General features: G+C 47.7%; 1 protein-coding gene across 1 annotated transcript in view; it reads left to right on the top strand.

Moving 5' to 3' along the window:
• The first annotated feature begins 12,975 nt into the window (after window positions 1-12,975).
• Window positions 12,976-19,999, top strand: part of RHOQ (ras homolog family member Q) — a 60,873-nt gene continuing 53,849 nt past the window's right edge. The window contains exon 1 of the mRNA XM_056568102.1: window positions 12,976-13,503. Coding sequence (XP_056424077.1) covers window positions 13,362-13,503 — 142 coding nt within the window. The 5' untranslated portion in view covers window positions 12,976-13,361. The remainder of the gene's footprint in view (window positions 13,504-19,999) is intronic.

The raw sequence follows: 19,999 nt of genomic DNA, 5'->3' as shown, positions 1-19,999 counted from the left end.
TTTGCACAGCCCACTGTTCCAAAGATCTGTCAGACACCTGTGGGGTGTAAATTCTCACTGCACCCCTCATTACATTCCGTGAGGGGTGTAGTTTCCGAAATGGGGTCACATGTGGGGTTTTGTTTTTTTTGCGTTTGTCAAAACCGCTGTAACAATCAGCCACCCCTGTGCAAATCACCTCAAATGTACATGGCGCACTCTCCCTTCTGGGCCTTGTTGTGCGCCCCCAGAGCACTTTGCGCCCACATATGGGGTATCTCCGTACTCGGGAGAAATTGCGTTACAAATTTTGGAGGGCTTTTTTCCCCTTTACCTCTTGTCAAAATTAAAAGTATAGGGCAACACCAGCATGTTAGGGTAAAAAGTTTATTTTTTTACACTAACATGCTGGTGTAGACCCCAACTTCACCTTTTCATAAGGGGTGAAAGGAGAAAAAGACCCCCAAGATTTGTTAGGCAATTTCTCCCGAGTACGGCGATACCCCATATGTGACCCTAAACTGTTGCCTTGAAATACGACAGGGCTCCGAATTGAGAGCGCCATGTGCATTTGAGGCCTGAATTAGGGATTTGCATAGGGGTGGACATAGGGGTATTCTACGCCAGTGATTCCAAAACAGGGTGCCTCCAGCTGTTGCAAAACTCCCAGCATGCCTGGACAGTCAACGGCTGTCCGGCAATACTGGGAGTTGTTGTTTTGCAACAGCTGGAGGCTCCAATTTGGAAAGAGTGGCGTACCAGACATTTTTCATTTTTATTGGGGAGGGGGGCTGTGTAGGGGTATGTGTTTATGTAGTGTTTTTTACTTTTTATTTTATTCTGTGTTAGTGTAGTGTAGTGTTTTTAGGGTACAGTCACACGGGCGGGGGTTACAGCGAGTTTGAGCTGCCGCGCAAAATTTGCTGCATTGCAAACTTGCAGCCTGATACTCACTGTAAGCCCCCTGCCCATGTGAATGTATCCTGTACATTCACAGGGGGGGACCTCCAGCTGTTGCAAAACTACAACTCCCAGCATGCACAGTCTCAGTGCATGCTGGTAGTTATAGTTTTGCAACAGCTGGAGGCACACGGGTTGGGAAACACTGAGTTAGGAAACAGACAATGTTTCCCAACCATTGTGCCTCCAGCTGTTGCAAAACCACAACTCCCAAACATTCTCAGGCATGCTGGGAGTAGTTCGGCAACATCTTTAGAGCCAGATGTTGCCGAACTACAACTCCCAGCATGCTTGGAGTTGTAGTTTTGCAACATCTGGAGGACTACAGTTTGCAGACCACTAATACAGTGGTTCCCAAGCTGTGCCCTTCCAGATGTTGCAAAACTACATCTCCCAGTATGCCAAAACTGTCCAGGCATGCTGGGAATTGTAGTTCTGCAACATCTGAAGGGCCAGATGTTACAGAACTACAACTCCCAGCATGCCTGGACAGTAAGGGCATGCTGAGGATGTGTAGTTTTGCAACATCTGGAAGGGCACAGTGGTCTCCAAACTGTGGACCTCCAGAAGTTGCAAAACTGCAACTCCCAGCATGCCCAGACGCCAAGGGCTGTCTGGGCATGCTGGGAGTTGTAGTTTACAGGGTCCTATTACAGCAATGCATGTCGCTTTACGGCGACGTGCATTGCTGTAAAGGGCCCGACCGCGGCTGAAGATCTACTCACCTGTCGCCGCCTTCACGCCGGGATCCGGGTCTTCAGGGACGAGGTAAGTACCGGGGCCGGTCCCCAGCACTCCCCCGTCCCCCGCCGCGTCCTCCGGTCTTCCTCCCGTCCTCTCCGGACTTCAAGGGGCCGGGCAGGATGGGAGGAAGTAACCGCCCCCCCCCCCCCCCCCCTGCGATTGGTCGCAGGGAATAGGAGGAGGTGGAAGGCTTGCCACCTCGCTCCTATTCTTTAGCATGGTCCTGGCTGTCTGTGACACCAATTAATTTTGAAAATCTTAATTTATGGAGCGCAAATCCCCCTCCCAGGCATACATAAATGGGAGCTTAGTATCCACCGGAGGTGCATTAAAGGAAGCATATAAAACAGAAAGTAGCCCTTGCATGTCCGGAGAATACAGTGTGGTAGTCCTCAGGATTTGTAATGTAGGGGTGTTGGGATAGTATTACGGGGTCTGGTGGTATTAACCCTTACTTGTCGTGACGCAAGGGTGCGGTTTGCTTAATAGTAATGTTCCTGCCACCAAGCGGCCCACAAATGGCAGGGATGATAAACGGAATGTCCACAGCAGATTTTATGAAGTAACCGGAAAACTTTACTTTAACTGGTATGCAACAGTCTTTACAATTATGCAGTCTTTCGGAGAGAACCGGGATGCAGGTTCCTCACAGGTTTTGCTGGGACTTGAGATAAAGAGCTTTTTTATGCAGGCCATGGTCCTACTAATTATAAGATTTTAGCTGGTAGTAGTCACACAGGATTTGATAGGTTGAGCTTGATAACTCACGGTTTTAGTGGCTGCAAGTTCTTTCAGGCTTTGGCCCTTATATATGAAGGAGGCTAGACTAAGCTCATTGGTCAGCAAACCTGTAAGTCCTGAATCCAGTGAACTCTGGGTACATCACATGACCCAGTAAGGTCCTTAAACAATTCTACATCACAACTGTACATCACATGACCCGGGAAAGGTCCAATACATTTATATTTCCTATACATTAAATAATATATCAACGTAATTTATATGAGGCGACCAGGGGTAAGCCCTGCAGGAGAGCCCTATGGAAATGGAGGGACTCTTGTGGTGTCCCAGTACAGGTACATTGTGTCAAGGTATTTTAGGCCCTGTCAGATAAAGACCTCCAGTGTCCTGGGGGCTCCCCTGCAGGGACTCAACCATTTCTAATGTGTATTTGCACTGTTATAACTTAGCAATCCGTTATTAGGTGTCTGTAGCTTTAAGTATGTTACCTAGCAACCTCATGCTTAGTCAGGGTATGTGAGAGTGAAGGACTGAGGGCTAGACTAAACTTTTGTGTAAGGTGTTATATTATGTTATTACTTGTATGTAACTTTATTGTAAATCCTAAAGGGGATACAGACAACTCTATGATCCACAGCTGCCTGACCAATGGGCTTTAGTTTATCCTTCCCTTATAAGGGGTGGTATTTCCTGTGTAGAGGAGTTCTGTAGAGGAGTTCTGGAGTGGAGTAGGTGTGGAGGAGGAGAGGAGTAAAGCAATTCATTCAGTTCAGAGTACAGAGTGGAGGTCCGAGCAGGTTCAGAGGAGGTGAAGCTCCGGAGTAGCAGATAGAATCCGCAGAGGAGTGAGAGCAAAGATGAGAGGGAGATGAGAAAAGCATGAAGTAACCCCAACTAATAGCAAGCCTTTACTTCGGCCTTGATCAGAGAATTCCTAAAGGACAATTCATTATCTTCCGGCGAAAAGCCACAAATCTACCGACGCTTCAGTAAGTGACTTTAATCTCAAGCCTAATATAGCACAGACCTAAAACTCCTAGTAAGAGCCAAGCATATATGCAATATCAAGTCAAGGCACTGCAAGCTGTGTGGTCCTCTAGAGACTGTCTGTTAAACCTTTGGGAGACTTTGGTTGAGCGCTGTGGAGATTGTACCACCGATCTTCAAGTTAGTAAAGCCTCCGTTAAACTGCAACCTAGTGTGGAGTCAATTCTTTCCTTGCTAGCCTGTGGGGAGACGGAGTTCCCCGGACCTGTAGTACCCCGGGAGATACCAAGACTACAGTGGCGTCACGTGACATAAGGGTTAATACCATCCGACCCTGGGTTCATAACCCCCCCAAGAACCAAGTAGCTAACCCCAGCGTAGCGGTGGCTGCGGACCTCACCCGTGGCCACCACACTCTGGCTGAGGGGACTTTAGACCGATGTCACGCCGAGCGCTCCGGGTCCCGCTGCTTCCCTGGAGCGCTCGCGGGGTGCCACTGCATGCATGGGCCACACTGCTTTGCGACCGCAATGATCCTGCCACTGCTACAATCCAGTCCTTCTTCTCAGAAGTACGTAGTGTCTTTGAGGTGCCAGCCCGGGCTTCCTCAGCCGAGACTGCTTTGCTGAATCTTGTCCAAGGGAGTTCTTCAGTGGGCGAATACGCCATCCAGTTCCGCACCCTCGCCTCTGAGCTATCCTGGAATAATGAGGCCCTCTGCGCGACCTTCAAGAAAGGTGTCCTGGCCGCACGAGAAATTCCTGCTAACCTGTCTGAACTCATCCATTTGGCCACCCGCATCGACATGCGTTTCACGGAAAGACGCCAGGAGCTTCATCAGGAAAAGGATCTTGTTCGCACCAGGCGGTTTCCTTCCCTGGCACCTCTCTTCCAACGTCCTTTGCAATCTGTTCCTGTGCCTCCTGCCGAGGAGGCTATGCAAGTGGATCGGTCTCGCCTGACCCAACAAGAGAGGACTCGCCACAGGAACGAAAACCTGTGCCTATACTGTGCAAGCACCGAACATCTCCTAAAAGACTGTCCTATTCGTCCTCCGCGTCTGAGAAACGCACGCACACACCTAGTTAACGTAGGAGAGGCGTTGCTTGGTGTGAATTCTTCCTCTCCATGATTGACTATACCTGTGCGGATTTCTATACCCGCTAATACTACTTCCTTCCCCGCTGTGGCCTTCTTGGACTCGGGTTCAGCAGGAAGTTTCATTGAAGCCTCCCTAGTCAACAGATTCAATATTCCAGTTACCCGTCTTGTCAAACCTCTCTTCATTTCATCCGTCAATGGAGAGAGACTGGTCTGCACCGTGCGTTACCGCACTCAACCGCTACTCATGACTGTTGGAGTTCACCATCATGAACATATTGAATTTTTTGTGCTACCCAACTGCACTTCTGAAATTCTTCTGGGCTTGCCCTGGCTCCAACGTCATTCGCCTAGCCTCGACTGGGTTTCCGGGGACATTAAGAGTTGGGGAACTTCTTGCCACAAGCGATGTCTCCACCCAGTTTCTACCTGCCAGGTCTCCATGGCTACTCCATTGCCAGGTCTTCCCAGGGCCTATCAGGACTTTTCGGACGTCTTTCTTAAAAAGCAAGCAGAGGTCTTACCTCCACATAGACCCAATGACTGCCCTATCGACCTGCTCCCTGGTACCACACCGCCCCGTGGTAGGATTTACCCACTTTCTGCCCCGGAAACACAAGCTATGTCTGAGTGCATACAAGAAAACCTCAAAAGAGGTTTTATCCGGAAATCTTCTTCTCCAGCTGGAGCCGGATTTTTCTTAGTTGCTAAAAAAGATGGATCTCTTCACCCCTGTATTGATTACCGCGGTCTCAATAAAATTACTTTAAAAAATCGCTATCCTCTGCCTCTCATCTCCAAACTCTTCGACCGACTGCGTGGTGCTAAGATTTTCACCAAACTTGATCTAAGGGGCGCATATAACCTCATCCGTATTCGAGCAGGCGAGGAATGGAAAACCGCCTTAATACCAGAGATGGTCACTTTGAATACCTAGTCATGCCCTTTGGTATATGCAACGCCCCAGCAGTCTTTCAGGACTTTGTTAATGAGATTTTTCGGGACATGCTGTACTCCTGTGTGGTAGTCTATCTTGACGACATCTTTATTTTTTCCTCCAACCTAGAGGAACATCGCCTTCATGTTCGTCAAATGCTCCAGCGACTACACCAAAATCAACTTTACGCCAAAATTGAGAAGTGTCTATTCGAACGCAGCAGTCTTCCCTTTCTGGGATACATTGTGTCTGGACAAGGTCTTCAAATGGACCCTGATAAACTATCTGCGGTAATGGATTGGCCACGTCCCACTGGTCTGCGAGCAATCCAAAGATTTCTCGGATTTGCAAATTATTATCGTCAATTTATTCCCCACTTCTCCACCATCGTTGCTCCTATTGTAGCACTGACTAAGAAAAATGCTAATCCGAAATCCTGGCTGCCACAGGCGGAGAAAGCCTTTAACCACCTCAAAGCCGCCTTCTCCTCTGCTCCAGTCTTGTCCAGACCAGATCCTCTGAAGCCCTTCTTCCTCATGGTTGACGCTTCCTCTGTTGGAGCCGGAGCTGTTCTCCTACAAAAATCCGCTAAAGGAAAAAATGTCACTTGTGGATTTTTCTCCAAAACCTTTTCTCCTCCAGAAAAAAACTATTCCATTGGAGACCGTGAACTATTGGCGATTAAGTTGGCCCTTGAGGAGTGGAGACATCTTCTGGAAGGATCCCTTCACCCCACCACCATCTATACAGATCACAAAAATCTGTCTTATCTTCAATCTGCCCAGAGGCTAAATCCTCGCCAGGCTAGGTGGTCATTGTTTTTTGCCCGTTTCAACTTTCAAATCCATTTTCGTCCCGCAGTCAAGAATGTCAGAGCTGATGCTCTATCTCGCACCACCGATGCCTCTGAAGCAGAGACCCTTCCTCAGCACATCATCCCCCCTGAGTGTCTGATCTCTTCTGCTCCTGCATCTCTGGTGCCTATCCCTCCAGGAAAGACTTATGTTCCTCCCTGTCTTCGCCTCCGGATCCTCAAATGGGGCCATTCCTCCCTTCTGGCTGGTCACGCTGGAATCAAAAATACTTTACAGTTGATTGCCAGACACTATTGGTGGTCCTCCTTGGAAAAGGATGTGACCGATTTCGTACGAGCCTGTACAGTGTGTGCACGTGACAAGACCCCACATCAGAAGCCTTCAGGTCTTCTCCATCCGCTGCCGGTGCCTGAACAGCCTTGGTCCCACATAGCCATGGACTTCATCACTGACCTTCCTGTATCCCATGGCAACACTGTCATCTGGGTGGTCGTTGATCATTTTCCAAAATGGCTCACTTTATTCTGCTTCCAGGCCTTCCTTCTGCGCCACAGTTGGTGAAGCAATTTTTTCTGCAGATTTTTCGTCTTCATGGGCTTCCCACGCATATCGTCTCGGATAGAGGCGTTCAATTTGTGTCAAAATTTTGGAGAGCTCTCTGTAATCAATTAAAGATCAAATTACATTTCTCATCCTCCTATCACCCCCAATCCAATGGACAAGTGGAAAGAGTGAACCAGATTCTTGGTGACTACTTGCGACATTTTGTCTCCTCCCGCCAAGATGATTGGGTCGACCTTCTGCCCTGGGCTGAATTCTCGTACAATTTCAAAAATTCTGAGTCTTCCGCCAAATCTCCATTTTTTGTGGTGTACGGCCGTCACCCTCTGCCCCCCCTCCCCATTCCCACTTCTTCTGGAGTGCCTGCCGTGGATGAAGTAACCCGGGACTTCTCCGCTATCTGGAAGGAGACTCAAAAGTCGCTCCTACTGGCCTTGTCTTGTATGAAGAGACATGCAGATAAAAAGAGAAGAACTCCTCCTGTCTTTCTCCCTGGGGAAAGATGTGTGGCTCTCTGCCAAATACATACGGTTTCGTGTCCCTAGCTACAAGTTGGGTCCTCGCTACCTCGGCCCTTTTAAAATCAAGAATCAAATCAATTCTGTCTCTTACAAGCTTCATCTTTCCTCTTCTCTTCCTAACTCTTTCCATGTGTCTCTTCTCAAACCTCTTGTACTTAACTGCTTTTCTCCCAAGGTCACTGTTCCTGCTCCCATTTCTGGCTCCTCTGATGTCTTCTCCGTTAAAGAAATCCTCGCCTCCAAGATCGTCCGAGGTAAAAAAAAAATTTCGGTAGATTGGGAGAATTGTGGCCCTGAGGAGAGATCATGGGAACCCGAGGCCAATATTTTAGACAAAGATCTCATCCACAGATTCCTCGGTTCAAAAAAGAGGGGGAGACCCAAGTGGGGGGGTACTTTCACGGGACCTGGAGCGCTCGCGGCGTGCCACTGCATGCATCGCTCCGATCGGCACCGCTGCTCCCGTGTCATCGGAGGGGACGCGATCCGAGGCACGGGACGTGCCCGCTCTCGGATCGCGTCCCATGTCACTCACCGGCCCCGTCCTCCTGCTCAGTCCTGGCGTGCGCGGCCCCGTTCTCTAGGGCGCACGCGCCGGGTCTCTCAGATTTAAAGGGCCAGTGCACCATTAATTGGTGCCTGGCCCAATTAGTTTCAAGCACTCCCTACACTATAAAAACCCACTTCCCCTTCCTGTCCCTGCCGGATCTTGTTGCCTTGTGCCAGTGAAAGCGTTCCCATGTGTCCTTTGCCAGTGCATCCAGACCCTTGCCATTGCCCTTGACTACGAACCGTTGCTGCCTGCCCTGACCCTCTGCTACGTCTGACCTTGCCTTTTGCCTAGTCCTTCTGTACCGCGCCTGACTCAGCAGTCAGTGAGGTTGAGTCGCTATCGGGTGGAACGACCTGGGGGTTACCTGCCGCAGCAAGTCCATCCCGCTTTGCGGCGGGCTCAGGTGAAAACCAGTAACCCCTTAGATTCCGTTCCCCTGGTACGGCCCACATCATCACCTCACTGACATAGAGGATCCACTACCTGTATCTACCCTGCATACCACTCCGGATCCTGACAACAGGGACAGGCCCAGGTCCTGTACCGGGACACCACAAACCCCCTTACTTGAGAAAAAGTCGTCCTCAACGTAGGTCCCTTAAGGTAGAGGGATGGAATGGCCATAGAGCCATAGAGTCGACTAGAAGTATGCATGATTACAGTAATGCCACTACATACATAAATCTCACTTTCATTTTTTTTCTTTTTGACATACATATATTATTTTGGGCAGGTCGTCTTGCTGAACGGCTCTTCTGTTGACCAATATGGTCCCTCCGTGTCGGCAGTCCAGGAGGGTCCCGAAGCCTCTGGCCTTGTCAAACTTGACCACTGTGGCGCGTCGACGCTCTAAGGGTGCTTCACCCTCTCGGGGGTAGTCCAGCATGCGGATATACAGAGCTTCAAATTTTTTTGTGTCCCACTGCTGCTCTGTCTGGACTTCGTACGGGAGGCGTTTCGGGCCATACCTCTCCCTATGCTGGGCCTTTAATTTTTCCATAACATCGGAGATTTCAGCCTCCCTGTGGGCCCTTTCTGCCTCAGCTGTGGGGACTGGTGGATGAGTCTTCCTCGGCAGGGGAAGGACGTGGTCCCACATTTACTGTATCAACGGAGGCTCATCACCGAACACCCATTTCGGAAGAGGGGGTGATCGTGGGCATGCGCTGGCTGGAGTCACCAGGGACAAGGGGACCTCTCTCTCTAGGCTGGATGAAGAAGAAAAGGCGGCTTCAGCCGGAGTACTCACATCTGAGTCTTCAGTCGGAATCTCAGCCCAGGATCCCCATGTCCGGTGGGGAGGGGACAGTCTCACCGGTGATGCCATTCCTGATGTCCCAGGTGATGCCCCTTTCGGGGTAGCCGGCCACTCGTTGTCCTCCGGTAGCAGGGGTAGGTTGCAGGCCTTCTCAGCCCCAAGGGACAACTGCTGCAAGCGGTCGGCAAGGTCCCAGAAAAGTTGCGCTGTGGCAACTTTCCTCTGCTCCGGCACCATCTTACTGCTCTCCTCACGTGTTGCGGTGGGCTCCACCATCTCTGTACACCTTGCTGCCATCTCGAGACTGTAGAGGTCTGGCCGCCTGGCTTCTTTTATATGTGGCTCCCACAAGATGGCCGCCAGCCAGAAGGACGTCATCGGTGCAGCTCTGACTTCCTGTCCCCCGGCAAACACAAGCAAAAGATAACAGTTCCACTTCGGCATAGGGACAGCTAATGTATAGTCAGTATAAAGGACCTGTGAGATGTTGTCTAAAGGACGTGGGAGATGTCACATGTTATGTTTATGTTATCACGTTAGCCAGAGGGCACCAGCTTAACACATGACCACCAGTTTGACCAACTGGCTTTGGCTCAGCCCCCCTCTATATAAGGGGATGGCCATTACAATTCTCTCTCTTCTTTACTGAGACCAGCAAACACCAGAGATCTCAGTGCTAGTGTCCAGTACCTGGAAGGCCTCAAATCTACAGTCATTCCAGTAATTCAAAGTCTATGTCTGCTGTCACTACTACCTATAGTCAAGTCCAGCCTAAAGTCAAGATTCTAAAGTCCATTACAAGTCTGATTGGTCCCAGCAAGCTGCGAGGTCCTTCTGTGTTCCTGGCCACCTCTCTGGGATTGTGGCCTAGCTGTGAAGATAATAACATCTATAACGTGGTAAGTGGTTTTTGGGTACCGGAACCACACAAACGGTATCACCTCTATTCCAATGGCTAGGCAGTGAAAGGAGAGTCAACAACCAAGCTATGGTTTAATGGAGGCTTTACTGAGTTCAGATAGGTGTTATTTTCTTCACAGCTAGGCCAGAATCCCAGAGAGGTGGCCAGGGACACAGAAGGACCTTGCAGCTTGCTGGGACCAATAAGACTTGTAATGGACTTTAGAATCTTGACTTTAGGCTGGACTTGACTATAGGTAGTGTGGCGTCCTGGTACTGGACTTGGTCCCGTACCTTTGTTGTAAGTCCCCACAGTCAGAGTTCCTCCATGCTGGTAGGGCTTTCCTGGTGGGTTAATCCCTAATCGCCTCATAATGCCATTTAGACATGTATATATTTAATATATTCTATGATAATGTAATTGATGTATAGGACCTTTGGTCATGTGATTTCTAGTGAATTGTGTTATGCTAGGTTTAAGGACCTTTGGGTCATGTGATGTAACCATAATGCCTTGGTTTGGGGACCAATAAGCTTTCATCCTGAACCTTCTGTATATAAGGGCGCTTCATCCAATAATCTCGCTCTTAGTTCCGGACTACCAAACTGAGCAGATCTGTTATCACAGCTACAAGACAAGCTAGGCCTGAAGCCTTCCACTTCAGCCACTTTCTAAACCGTGAGTTAATCCGACTCAAATCTTACCAATTCTACGTGACTACTGAACCTAAACATACCCCTAAATTCAGTGGAACAGCATACAGCAAAATAAAAGCTTATTTTACTACAAAGTCCAAGCCACCTTGTGAGGAGCCTAAATCCCGGTCCTCTTGTAAAAGACTGTTTGTTATCATCATCTGCATAAAATCTGCAGTAAAGTTAATTCCAGTTTATTACTACTTCTGCTGTGGACAATCCTTATTCCTCCCTATCGTTCCTGGGACGGGCGGCGGTAGGACATATACCGTATTTTTTGCCGTATAAGACGTCTTATACGGAAAATACACATTAAAACTCTGTCCTATCGCGGCGGTCCCTGCGGCCATCAACGGCCGGGACCCGCGGCTAATACAGGACATCACCGATCGCGGTGATGCCCTGTATTAACCCTTAAGATGCGGCGATCAAAGCTGACCGCCACATCTGAAGTGAAAGTGACACTAACCCGGCTCCTCAGTCGAGCTGTTCGGGACCGCCGCGGTGAAACCGCGGCATCCCGAACAGCTTACAGGACACCACGTCGTCTCGCACGCCGTCCCGTCATCCAATTGGAGCGGCGTGCGTAGCGACGTGATGGCGGCGACGGAGAGCGAGGATACCGGGCAGCAGAGATGTTCCGGAGCGACGGGGACACCCTGGGGACAAAGCGACAGCGATGGAGGGCGACATCCAGGGCAGCGGTGACGAAGATCACTGTCCTATACTTTACTTTACATTGTATTTGGTTCAGAATCTTTTTTTTCTAGATTTTCATCCTTTAAAATTGGGTGCGTCTTATATGCCGGAGTGTCTTATATGGCGAAAAATACAGTATGTATAGAGGAAGCCCGCACCCTGGCGTCACGAAAATCATGGGTTAATGCTATACCCTGCAACACCCCTGTTCACCCTACATTCCCCAAGCTCACCACATAGCTTTTTGGGGTCTTACGAACAGGATACGGGTGTGTGCCTACAGCTGTTGCCACCATTAAAGAGTACTCCCCCATTAAGAACTGTGAAAAGATTTCGCAAGCTGCGAATAATTGTGCGCACACATGTGTACGGGACTGTGCTTCTAATACTGTGTGTGAATGGTGCGCACGAAAAGTAAGGGGGAGGCGGAAATGTATTTGCTGCGAAGATGTGTAAAGTGCGTAGCGAAGCCATACTACGATCCTCTGGGCCATCCATCCCTGAAGGGGTTAATTACTTGCCTGGAAAGCGCGCGAAGAAGTCCCACGCTGCTCCACGACCTGCCCCTGGGCGTGGACATCAAATACACGTGTGGCAGCCAAAAGGGAACTTAAATTCATTGCTGGTGTTCACCGGGGGACCGGAAGTCGGGGCTGCACCGATGACGTCCTTCCGGCCGGCAGCCATTTTGGAGAAGCCCCACATAAAAGGAGCATTGCAGCGCGACCTCTTCAGTCTGCACGAGGAAGAGAAAAGTACAGACATGGCGGAGTGCAGCGCCGCAGTGAGTTCCAAGATGGCGCCTGTATAGCGTTTCACGTTCTATCTATATACTCATGTTTCTTCTATATACTCATGTTTTATCTATATCTTTGTGCTAGCAGTGTGCTGCTGTATTCTCCTGTTGCTGTATATTTAGCTCAGCAGCCTGCACCTGTGAGCCAGGTCCATATAATAGTTTGGAATCAATAGTGCTGGCCAACTTATTCTTTGGTTTTATATATATATATATATATATATATATATATATATATATATATATAATATATATATATGTATATATAAACCCCGTTAGTAATGTATACATTTATTTGCCACACACAGTAGTGTAGTGTAACAGTAAAATTAAACGCACTGTAACGTAAACGCTGAAACAGAATACAAAAAGTGCAATGTGAACGCACCTTTAAATTGTAAAAAAAAAAAAAAAAAAAAAGAAATTGATAACTGATTGTAACATACATATTTTTTTTTTTTTTTTTTTGCATACACAACAGCGTAGTGTTATGGATCCAGTGAAAGGAAGACACACAAAAAAAAACGCATTGTGAACCAAACCTTATATTTGTAATGGGGGTATAAGTAACATTGTGTCAGAAAACTACAACATATGAAATCCCTGCACCTGGACCAGTTGTTTCACATCCATCCCTAAGAGGCTGCTGGGGCATGATGCCTGTGAGTGCCCTTTAGATGCCAGCCTGCAGTGTTCAGTGGTGACATGTGGTGGTGGCACACAGCAGTCCTCTTCGTCGGCGGCTGCAGGAGGCTCTTTGGAGACGCTCCCTTAGCCCAGTACATTAGCTGCCTGTGTTCTCCCTGCAACCCCCACAACCAGGCTAGGCTGAGACTGCAGCGCCGGAAAGTGTTGTGCCCTGACAAGTTGGGGGAGGGGGGCACAAGTGCAGACTTTGGAAGAAATAATCTTATTTTTACAGGAGGAGGAGGAGGAGAAGAAGGAAGGCTCGGTGTGTGTGTGCCCGACCAGGAGGGCAGGGACACGGGGAGATGCGCTGCACAAACTTCCCATTGTGTCATCAGTGCCAGGGCTGCCGGGGACGGGCACCGGAGGGCATGACATGCTGGGGGGCACTGTGACCTGGCCAGCTCCCTAAGATGACGAGGATCCATGGCGAATGGGAGTGCAAATAGCATGCTGAAATGCGTGGTGGTGGGCGACGGGGCGGTGGGCAAAACTTGCCTGCTCATGAGCTATGCCAACGATGCCTTCCCGGAGGAATACGTGCCCACTGTGTTCGACCACTATGCTGGTAAGTTGTACTTTTGTGCTTTATATGTTTGTGTGTATGTGTTAGGCTGCTGGTGCCAACCCATGCCCTGGCACTTCTCCTTTTGGCACAACTTTTTACCTATGTCTTGCCATTGGCATCTGCTGATGGCAACTTTTGAGATCTGATGGAGCAGATACGGTGACTGCGCCACTTTTGTGTCTAGAAAGTCAACCGTGAAGTCACATGACTGGCATGGTGGCGTAGGACTTGGAGGAGCTAATGAGCGCGTTGGATGGCGGTCTGGCGATTGGTGCCCTTAGTGCGTGCATTGACAGCTTGGCATTGCCCATAGCAACCAAGGCCCAGTTTTATATTCAAAAGCTGGTTGCTATGGGCATCAAGCAAATCTTCCAGGACAGTGGTCTTCAAACTGTGGACCCAACAGTTGTTGCAAAACTACAACTCCCAGCAAGCCCGGACAGCCGTTGGCTGTCCGGGCTTGCTGGGAGTTGTAGTTTTGCAACAGCTGAAGGCCCACTGTTCTAGGGGACCACACTAAGGGTGCATTCACACCACGTTTTTGCAATACAGTTCCCGTATACGTTTTCAATGTGAAAACCGTACGGAACCGTATTGAAAACCGTATGCATTGACTCTCCATTGAAAACCGTATGCCAAAAGATTTTTGTCCGTTTTTTTTTCCCGTACCCAAAACCGTAGTCTACCCCGGTTTTTGGTCCAGGTGAAAAACTGTATTGAACCGTATACGTTTTTAATACAGTTCCTGTATCAGGTTTTTAATGAAAAAACAGATTCCTCAAAACCTGAACGTGTGTACAAATTTCACGGTTTGAAAAATGATGTCCGTTTGCATCCGTTTTTTAAGAAAACAAACTTATAAGTTTTTAACTTTTCCCCACATTTTGAATAAAGTTTGTTTGATTGAAATTCTAAGAAAAAAAACTGTGCAAAGTCAAAAACCGTATGGTGAAAAAAAACGGATGGAACCGTACGCACATACAGTTCTGTACGGTTCCCATTGACTCCCATGTTTAAAAAAACTTATACGGTTTAATACAGTTTTTCAGCCGGACCAAAAAACCGTGGTAGACTATGGTTTTTGTACGGGGAAAAAAACTGACAAAACCGTACAGAATGCAAAACTGACACAACCTGATGCATCTGTTGGCATACGGTTTTCAATGGAGAGTCAATGCATACGGTTTTCTATACGGTTCCGTACGGTTTTCCCATAGAAAAGTATACGGGAACTATATTGCAAAAACGTGGTGTGAATGCAGCCTTACATGGGAGTCAATGGGAACCGTACAGAACTGTATGTGCGTACGGTTCCATTGGTTTTCACCATGCGGTTTTTGACTTTGCGCAGTTTTTTTTTCTTGGAATTTCAATCAAACAAGTGAAACTTTGTTCAAAATGGAGTGAAAAGTTAAAAACGTATACGTTTTTTTCTTAAAAAAGGGATGCAACCGGACATCATTTTTCAAACCGTATACGTTTTTTTAACTGTATACGGGTTGAAATTTGTACACACGTTTTGATACAGTTTAGTCCGGTTTTGAGGAATCCGTATTTCATGAAAAACCTGATACGGGAACTGTATTGCAAAAACGTGGTGTGAATGCGCCCTAATACAGGAGTTACCAACTCCGTGCTGGATGGTGCTCCGATTGATGCCCGTCGTGCCGTATTGGCTACATTGTAAAGAAACTGTTCTGATCAGTATAGCGTTGCCCATAGCAACCTAAGTTCAGCTTCATATTCAAACTGGTTGCTACGGGTAACAAGGAAACTTTCTAGGCAAAGGTTCTGATACATAAGGCCCCATTGTGTTACTGGTTACCACCGCCCCTTAATGGATGGTGCTCTGTCAAAGCAATTGGTGCCCGTTGTGCCGGATAAGCTACATTCATAGAAACTGTTCGGATCAGTTTAGCGTTGCCCATAGCAACCAAAGTTTAGATACAGATTCAAACTCTGGTTGCTACGGGTAACAAGGAAATTTTCTAGGAGACTATTCAAAGCGATTGGTGCCATTGTGCCGTATTATCTACATTGCATAGAAACTGTTCGGATCACTTTAGTGTTGCCCATAGCAACCATAGTTTAGCTTTATATTTAAAGTCTGGTTGCTATGGGTAACAAGGAAACTGGTTACCGCCACTGTGCTGTAACGCCCCATTAGAATGCTGGATGGTGGTCAGTCTAAGTGATTGGTGCCCGTCATACCATATTAACTACATAGCATAGGAACTGATTGGATCAGTTTAACGTTGCCCATAGCAACCAAAGTTCAGCTTCATATTCAAACTCTGGTTGCTACGGGTTACAAGGAAACCTTCTAGGAGATGATTATGATACATGAGGCCCCATTTTCTGACTGCTTACCACCTCTGTGCTGTAGCGCCCGTCGACTACCTGACTACTGTGGTCACAATATGCTGTGATGATGGCATCACAGCTAGTGAAAGTGAAGGTGGTCTCTTTGTGACATGCACAGCCCCATGGTTCTCATAAGTCCGAACCTGCTGGATTTCTGTAAAATCGCAGTTACGGACACTTTCATGTCACAACGCAACCACTTTCACTTTCACTAGCTGTGATGCAGTCTTTGGCGATGCGTTGTGACCAGAGTAGTTGAACAGCCTTTACCTAAGGGGCTCTAAAGCACAGAGGTGGTAAGTAGTCACCTCATGTATGAAAATGGTCTCCCAGAAGGTTTCCTTGTTACCCGTAGCACCCAGAGTTTGAATATGAAGTTGAACTTTGGTTGCTATGGGCAACACTAAACTGATCATAGTTTCTATGCATGTAGCTAATACGGCATGTCGGGCAGCAATCACTTCGAAGCGACATCCAACATGCTCATTTCCTCTTGAAAGTAGTAGCCGAAAGTTTCAACTATGCCAGTCTTGTGACCTTCTATTGACCTTCTAGACACAAAAGTGGCACAGTCACCATATCGCTACTTCAGACGAGGGCGATACGATACAATGCAAGTGCAGAGCAGTCTTCACAACGTACGATAGCATAGCCTTGTAAGTGTCTGCCGTATACCAACGTGGGTAGCGCTCTAAAGCTAGCCTCATTTCTGTGCCTGTATTATGACTGAATGTCCCAGTCCAACCACAGGTCTAATGTCCTAAACTAACATCTTCTCAGAGCCCTATAATGCTAGTCGTTTGGGTTTTTGGTGGAGTAAATTTCCTGAAATTTGTTTTCAGTTTAATTCCATCAAAGTGGCCAGTGGCCTTTTTTTTCTTAAAGGAGTAGTCCAGTGGTGAACCCAGTGGTGAACAACTTATCCCCTATCCTAAGGATAGGGGATAAGTTTGAGATCGCGGGGGGTCCGACCACTGGGCCCCCCTGCGATCTCCTGTACGGAGCCCCGACAGCCCGCGGGAAGGGGGCGTGTCGACCTCCGCACGAAGCAGCGGCCGACATGCCCCCTCAATACAACTCTATGGCAGAGCCGAAGCGCTGCCTTTGGCAATCTCCGGCTCTGCCATAGAGATGTATTAAGGGGGCGTGTTGGCCGCCGCTTCGTGCGGAGGTTGACACCCGCTATCTGGCCAGAGAGCCTGGCCCCCGTACAGAGAGATCGCAGGGGGCCCCAGCGGTCGGACCCCTCGCGATCTCAAACTTATCCCCTATCCTTAAATCAACTGGTGCCAGAAAGTTAAACAGATTTGTAAATTACTTCTATTAAATAATCTTAATCCTTCCAGTACTTATTAGCTGCTGAATACTACAGAGGAAATGATTTTCTTTTTGGAACACAGTGCTCTCTGCTGACATCACGAGCACAGTGTTCTCTGCTGACATCTCTGTCCATTTTAGGAACTGTCCAGAGCAGCATATGTTTGCTATGGGGATTTTCTCCTACTCTGGACAGTTCTTAAAATGGGCAGAGATGTCAGCAGAGAGCACTGTGCTTGTGATGTCAGCAGAGAGCTCTGTGTTCCAAAAAGAAAATAATTTCCTCTGTAGTATTCAGAAGCTAATAAGTACTGGAAGGATTAAGATTTTTTAATAGAAGTAATTTACAAATCTGTTTAACTTTCTGGCACCAGTTGATTAAAAAAAAAAAAAAAATTAAATAAAGTACCCCTTTAAACCCTCTCAAGCACTCTAATGCCAAGACCCCAAACCCTAACTTTAGTAGTAACAGCAGTTGGGATAGTAGTAACCCTAACCCTAGTCCAAATGTAGTAGTAGTAGTAGCAGCAGAGGGTAGTAGTAACTCTAGCCTTACATTAATCAAACCCCAGCCTAACCCTAACCCTAGTTGTAGTGGCATCAGGGGCAATAGTAACCCTAGCCATACCCCAGCCTAACCCTAAGCCAAGTAGTATTGACAGAAGGGGTAGTAGTAACTCTAGCCTTACCCTTTTCCTAGCTAATCCCCAGCCTAACCCTAACCCTTGTGGTAGTGGCAGCAGGTGCACTAATAACCCTAGCTAAACCCTAAGCCTAGTAGTAGTGGCAGGATGGATATTAGTAACCCTAGCCTTACCCTGACCATAGTAAAACCCTAGTATACCCTGAGCTGTAGTAACCCTAGCCAAACTGTGGCCTAACCCTAAACCTAATAGTAGTGGTAGCAGGGGAGTAGTAACCCTAGCTTTAACCCTGACCCTAGCCTAACCCTAGCCTAACCCTAATTGTAGTGATAGCAGGGGAAGTAGTAACTGAAACTTTAGACCTGTTGTTGGGTACAGAAATAGACCCATATTGCACATGCTTGAAATAACCTGTGGCTTATGCCCATAGCAGGTTTTTTGGTGCACTGCTTAGCAAAATAAATGTCTTCCATTGTGTATCCTTGTGTAAGTCTATTAGCTTGCTACGTGGGCTAGGAAGAAACACTAGGACATTTTTTTCAGTGTCTCATTATTAAAAATGGCAGCAAACTAGCTGTATGTAACCTGGAGTAGTTGCTTATTGGCGTGCACTGTCAAATATTCCACATTGTGAGACCCCTTGGCATATGCCCCAGTATTCGATATGCCCCAGTATTCGTAAATGTGCCCCCTTGGTGTTAATCATGGGTCTCCACATCGTAAATCCAGCTGCACCAGGTATAGGAGCCATCTGATCTAGTGCCTGTTGATCATCAGCTTCACAAGACTGACCTCTTTGGTAGCCAGCCACATGATGCCCGGTCAGTGCCACTGCCTTTACCCTTCTCATTGCAGTGTGTACAGCAGCTTGGCAGCCAGAGGTCGTCTCTTAGCTCTCAGCAGCTGAACCCAGTTTCCCTGACATCCCACTCACAGGCACAATAGTTCTGCTGTCTTCTCAGTCCCCACCCCATCCTTTCCTGGAAGGCAGTGGAATAATCCATAGAGATAACTATGATGCCAATTGTGTCATCCCTGGTCCATATATTCAGCTGACATGGGGGGCAGGACCTGTGTACACTGCTGTGGATAGACATATTATGTGAATACAAGGTCGGTTAGATATATTTTTGTAGTTTAGGTTGTTTCCATAATCCACTTCTATTTTATCTACATTTAACTCTTCATGTTATGGCTGCAAGAAACTACTCCCACCCACCCCCACCGATTACAAAAGTGGGCAACTCAGCTGCTCGTGAACAAAGTATATCTTTATTGGGAATTAATCACATGTAGTCATGCAAGACGCACAGGATACAAAGAGATACATTTCAACTGGTCAGACCAGCCTAAGGGTCTATCCAGGCGGTGGAATTTCTGCTTGCGGAATTCCGCCTCAGATTAACGCTCATAGACTTCTATAGGATTTCGCACTCCCATTCAACCTTCTGAAATTCCAATTACGCAAGCGGATTTTCAGAGGGTTGAATGGGAGTGCGGAATCCCATAGAAGTCTATGGGCGTTAATTTGAAGCGGAATTCCGCAATAGACTCTTACTCATTCATCTGTTTCTGGTATGGTAACTCATCCCAAATTTAAAGGGTATTCCAGATGATTTTTTTCAGCCTTAGAACCCAAGAGGCCAAGTTATAAACCAATGTAATCTGCTTCTATTACTTCCATGTGTCACTTTGTCCCAGTTCCATATACAGGACCTTCACCAAGAGGTGCTGAAGTCTTTTTATTCTACTGTTGACCTTTCCCAGCATTCCATGTGGCCAGAGACAACAGGTCATAAGTCACATGGTCTCCAGGGGGTGTGGCTGTGTTGCTGTGGGTGGGTGGATAACATTTCGTCAGTATATCCCTTCCAACCTGTTATACATCCACTGCAACATAGCCATGTCCCCTGGAGACCATGTGACTAATGACATATTGCATGGAATGCTGGGAAAGGTCCGAGATAACAGTAAAATAAAAAGACTTGCACTGCAGCACTTATGGGTGTGGGTCCTGTGCATGGAACTAGGACAAAGTGGCGCACGGAGGTAAGAGAAGCGTAATACACAGTATTATAACTTGGCCTCATGGGTTCTATGGCTGAAGGAAAAAAGAATCCTGGAATACCCTTTTAGGGTCTATTCACATGTACAGTATTCTGCGCAGATTT

Source organism: Hyla sarda, chromosome 3 (assembly GCF_029499605.1).
Source record: "Hyla sarda isolate aHylSar1 chromosome 3, aHylSar1.hap1, whole genome shotgun sequence".
Lineage (NCBI taxonomy): Eukaryota > Metazoa > Chordata > Amphibia > Anura > Hylidae > Hyla > Hyla sarda.
This window is presented reverse-complemented; position numbering and strand designations above follow the sequence as displayed.